Here is a 5,320-nt window from a genome sequence, read left to right on the forward strand (position 1 = left end):
TGAGTATAAGCTGAACTTGCAGATTGGTGCCCCACAGGTTAAATTTGGCTTGCACACATTTTCTTTGGCCCACATGGCATATTTAAAATTTAGTTGGCAACATTAAAAATGTGGGAGGGCTTCCCTGGTGGCGCAGTGGTTGAGAGTCCGCCTGCCGACACAGGGGACACGGGTTCGTGCCCCGGTCCGGGAAGATCCCCCATGCCGCGGAGCGGCTGGGCCCATGAGCCATGGCCACTGAGCCTGCGCGTCCAGAGCCTGTGCTCCGCAATGGGAGAGGCCGCAACAGTGAGAGGCCCGCGTACCGCAAAAAAAAAAAAAAAAAAAAAAAAAAGTGGGAAACTTCACTTAAACGTTTGGATTTCTGGCTTCTCTTGAAAAATCAGATGGCCAGGTAACACTGTCTGGTAATCGCTGCCTGGAAATGAGCAGCAGTTGCCCTCTGCTTCCCAAATTCCACAGCCGTAGCTCTCCCATGGCATTAGAACAGGCGCACTTCACCAGTGCGCTTAAGTTCGGGATCCCTGATACATGTCACACGGTGTCTGCTAGGGAAGTGCTGGGGTGAAAAAGTTCAGTGGAGTTTGTGAGCTTGAGACAAGACTGGTGAAAAGCTATGAGACAATCACAATTCTGATTGGAAGGATTTCTATGGGGACATGGGGATGAAAGCAGAATTCCCTGTGGCATAGAGGGGCAGGGCAGTCATGAGACTGGGAACTTTGACGGGACAGTGGGTTCATCTGGATAGCCTTTATATACGGGAAAGGCAGTTTCCTAGTTGTACGGCATGCACGGTTCTACCGCAGTGCCTGTCCAACCAGGGTGGGTGTGAGGGGAGGGACAGAAGACTCAAAGCATGTTGGCAACTTTAGGTTTCATCTTGCCATAGGTTAGCTCGGGTGTTTTCTTTTCTTTTTTCCTTTGGCACTGCTTCATACCGTTAGATCGTCTGACCTGGCCCGGCTGCTGGCTTTGCTCAGCCTGCTCAGGGGTCTGGTGTCATCCCCAGGCAGCTCCGGACACAGTGAAGGTGCCTTCTCAGGCGGCAGCCCCTGCTTTGATACCTTCTCAGGCGTCAGCTCTTGTTTCTCAACCTCCTTCCCCACTTCGGGGGTCTCCATTTTCTCCCCCTCCAGCACGGCCAGGGTCTCCTGGCCTTCCGTGCTCACTCTCTCTGCCTCCTGCCTGTTCTCTCCCACCTCTGGTTCTGCTTCCACCTCCGGTTCTGCTCCCGCCTCCGCAGGCTGCCCCTCCCCCTCCCCCTCCCCCTCCCCTTGCCCCTCCCCCTCCTGGGCTCCCACCTGAGCGTAGGAAGGCAGTGTCTCTTGGTAGGCCCTGGACAAGTCCCCTAGGGGCCCGGTGCCCATCTTCTCCTCGAATTGACTGAAAGGCTTGGCAGAAAGTGGGCTGGCCTCCACCATCCCAACCTCAGTAAAAGGGAAATAATGGGACACGATTTTCTCTTCTTCGAGGAGCTGGTAGCCCTTGGCCTTCTGGATGGAGGAGACAGCAATGGAGTGGAGGGACTTCTCAGGAATCTCCCCCAGTGGCTGCTCCACTGGCTTCTTGAAGGCCGATCGGATTCTCTTCAGGCCCAGGTAACTCACCTCCAGAATATTGAGGAGGAGGGACACAGAGGCCATGGCCAGCATGAACAGGATGAATATGGTTTTCTCGGTGGGCCGTGACACAAAGCAGTCCACCACGTTGGGGCAGGGCCACCTGCTGCAGCGATAGAGAGGCAGGATCCGGAAACCGTACAGGAAGTAGTGGCCCACAATGAAGCCCACTTCAAAGAGGGTCTTGAAGATGATGTGGCAGACGTAGGTCCTCAGCACGGTCCCCTCCAGCCGGAACTTGGTGCCTTTGCTGCTGCTGCTGCCCTTCTTGATGCTGCCCTGGTCCGCTGGGACGGGCGACCTCTCGCTGCCGCCGTTGCCCGGCGACTGCTGGCACAGCTCCTCGGCTGCGCGCTCCTTGCGCTTCTCCTCCATGCGGATGTGGTGCACCGCGTGCCCCACGTACACCAGCGACGGCGTGGAGACGAAGATGATCTGCAGGACCCAGAGGCGGATGTGGGAGATGGGGAAGGCCTCGTCGTAGCAGACATTCTCGCAGCCTGGCTGCTGGGTGTTGCACACGAAGTCGGACTGCTCATCCCCCCACACGAGCTCTGCGGCCGTGCCAAGGATGAGGATCCGGAAGATGAAAAGCACCGTGAGCCACACGCGGCCGATGACCGTGGAGTGCTCATTCACCTCCTCCAGGATGTTCCCCAGGAAACTCCAGTCGCCCATGTCTCACCCACCTGGAGGAAGGAGAAGGCAAAGCTGAGCCGCTACAATGCAATCTCGAATCAGCCTCTCTTTGCTAACTCTCAGGGTACCTCTCCTTCCTGAGTGACTGGCAAGGTCAACAGTGTAAACAGCATGTACTGAGTGCTTCCTCTGTGCAGACTAGTATTAGGGAACGAAAGAAGCATAAAAGAATCTGCTTCCACTGGTTTCCTCATCTGTAAAATGGGTTCACTTCACAAGCTGCCTGAAAGGATAAATGAGGCAGTATCTGTATGAGCCTTGAACTCCACCCCAAAATAAGCGTTCATTGTTGATCATAAATAGAAACCCATGGTTACATGGATTTAAATCAGAACCGTAAGCTGAACTGAGGTTCATGAGTCATAATGCTGAAGAAATATTCTAATCCATTTGTGTCTGGGCCCCCAACAAAATTTTGCTATGTATGAAATTGCCTGTAGTCACCTTACTTTTGACTGCGTTAGGGTATATAATGATTGGATGTTGGAAGTGGAAGGAAACATTTTTTTGAATATCTACTTTATGACAGACCTTTGACATTATATTTTTTCATTCAGTTTGATCCTGCTAGACCGTAATCTTCATGAGGGTATGGACCACACCTGTTTTATTTACTGCTGTATACTCAATGCCTGTCACAGAGCCCAGGACATAATGAGAGCTTGATAAGTGTTTAACTGATTTGATTCCACCACCTGAGAAAACTGAGGCTCAGAGAGGTTAAATAATTTTTCTAAGATCAGACAGCTAAATAGTAGTGGTTCTGTCTGTCTGATCCCAAAGTCTGGGTTCTTTCTGTTGCCCCATTGAGATACATTGCCTGTGATTGGAGCTATACAATTTTGTGACTCCTGTACTCTCTTTTTTTTTTTTTTTTTTTTTTTAAGGGCAACGTATTAGTTATTTCCTGCTGTGGTAAGATTACCATAAACCTAGTGGCTTAAAACAATACAAAATGATTTTCTTACAGTTTTGTGGTTATGTGAGCAACATGTACCTTACTGAGCTAAAATCAAGGTCTCAACAGGACCGTGTTCCTTGTTGGGGGTTCCAGAGGAGATTCAGTTTCTTTGTCTTTTTCAGCTTCTCATGGCTGCCCACGTTCCTTGGCTTGTGGCCCTCTTTCTCCATCGTCAAAGTCAGCAATGTTGCAACTCTCCCACCTTTCTTTCTTTGTGACTCCTGTACTCTTAATTTACGTTTTCTCTTCTCTACGTTGAAATCTGGAAACCTTTCTTAATAGCTTTACAAATTGAGAGCAGTATATATATATTATTATTATTATTACTCTTTGAAACCCAAAGAATGGGAAGAGTGCTTTCGGAAGAAATCATGTTACAGGGTGAGGAAAGTCCTCTAAGACAGTTTTAGTGTCCCACAGAATGAAAAGGGTTTAGGGTCTATAACTGTGGCTATTTTAGTAGAGCTAAAATTTGGTCTGTAGGAAAAAAAATACCATTAAACATGCTAGTATATAATGCCCCTAGCAACAGCAATGACTAGTGAACGTGGGATTGAACTGACAGGGGTGATGTGTGCAAACTGGGTCATTTGTCCAGTGCAAACCTGTGGGGCAAGCTGGTAATCTCTGAAAGACTGATCAAAACCTCCACCTCAGCTGATGTTCCCCAGGTTGAACTTCTCTAGCGCTGTGACGTTTACTCATCACTGCCCTCAGACCAGGGCATGAGCCCATGCTAGAGATGCTGGTCCAGGCTTCTCCAGCTGTGCCCCACCTTATAGGAACAGAAGTCCGTGGGGCCAGAGGAATACACCCACCACATTTAATGACAGGGATATTTGCTAAACACTTGAATGAGTGATGAGAAGTGGTATCTTAAATTAGGTGGGATTTTCATCTTTAGGAGAGGATAAGCTTCCTTCCAACCTGCAGTTTGGAGCCTGGCCAGACAGAACTTGTTGGCCGATACTGATTGCAGGTGTGAACAATGCCCAAGCTATGCTCTCAGCTGTTTCTTGGTGAAGAGCAGAGAGTGTTGCTCCTCTTGAACCAGAAACTTCTAGTTAGGCAAGGCATCCAACAGCAGCTTCTTTCCTCCTGGGAAGGTGAGAGCAGCTGTGGCATCCCTAGTCATGACTCTGACATTGGGAAGAGTTCCATTTAGGGATGGGGAATTGAGAGTGGGAGAGGGTCCTCTACTCAAAACCAGCCATTCAGAATCCCAGTCACATGTATGTAGTTATACTTCTACCTTTAACACTCCTCAAACTGCAGCTAAATCTAGTATTCGCCCTATTAAAGAGTGGTAGCCATTCCCATTGCCTTCTGGAAAAAGATGGAAAACACCACAACCAGGTAAACAGCCCAAGCATAAATCCTATTGGTGGAAGAACCAGGAAAATCCAAGGTTTTTTAACCAAAAAGTTCAATCTAAAATTCATGTCAAAACAATAATTTGTGTAATTTACTCCTATGAGATCAAGTCTGGCTTTAACGAACTCTAAATTTAGTGGTGTTGATGGCTTATCCGCATTGATATATCAACTCATTTTACAATCTTACTTGTACCATATTAGTCCCTTTGGCATTTTGTGTGTATTTCACTCATGTACCCACATGAATGTGTGTGGTGAGCACAAGCTCTCAGGACTGTATGTCTCCCAGTCTTGTTTCCCCTTTTTAGGATCAAAAGCTCTTGGTGGACAGGGACCATTTTGTCTTTATCCTCCGTGAACCATCATGACACAGAACAAAGACCTTACAGACTGGGAGCTCCATAGATACCAGTGGATAGGACTAATGGTAATCATTTGAAACCTGAAATTCTCAATTCCTGAGTGCATGTAATACCAGTATTATGTACCGCCTAGGGAACTCCAGTCCTCTTCGCTGCGGCTAGCAGTGGGAGACTGACAACTTGCAAAGAAATGGTAAATTCCAAAAAAGAATAGTAGATTGATCCAAAACTAGCTATTTTGAGGTATTGTTTTGTATAAAATTAAAGCTATAAACTGGGGCCAATACTTCTTGACCCATG

General features: G+C 48.2%; 1 protein-coding gene across 1 annotated transcript; it reads right to left on the reverse strand.

Moving 5' to 3' along the window:
* Positions 1 to 935: 935 nt before the first annotated feature.
* Positions 936 to 2,300, reverse strand: GJA8 (gap junction protein alpha 8). Its single transcript, XM_029230557.1, has one exon. It carries the CDS (start codon positions 2,298 to 2,300, stop codon positions 936 to 938), a length of 1,365 nt encoding a protein of 454 aa, XP_029086390.1.
* Positions 2,301 to 5,320: the final 3,020 nt, after the last annotated feature.

This window comes from Monodon monoceros, unplaced genomic scaffold (assembly GCF_005190385.1).
Source record: "Monodon monoceros isolate NGI ecotype Baffin Bay Population unplaced genomic scaffold, NGI_Narwhal_1 Super_Scaffold_18, whole genome shotgun sequence".
Taxonomy (NCBI): domain Eukaryota; kingdom Metazoa; phylum Chordata; class Mammalia; order Artiodactyla; family Monodontidae; genus Monodon; species Monodon monoceros.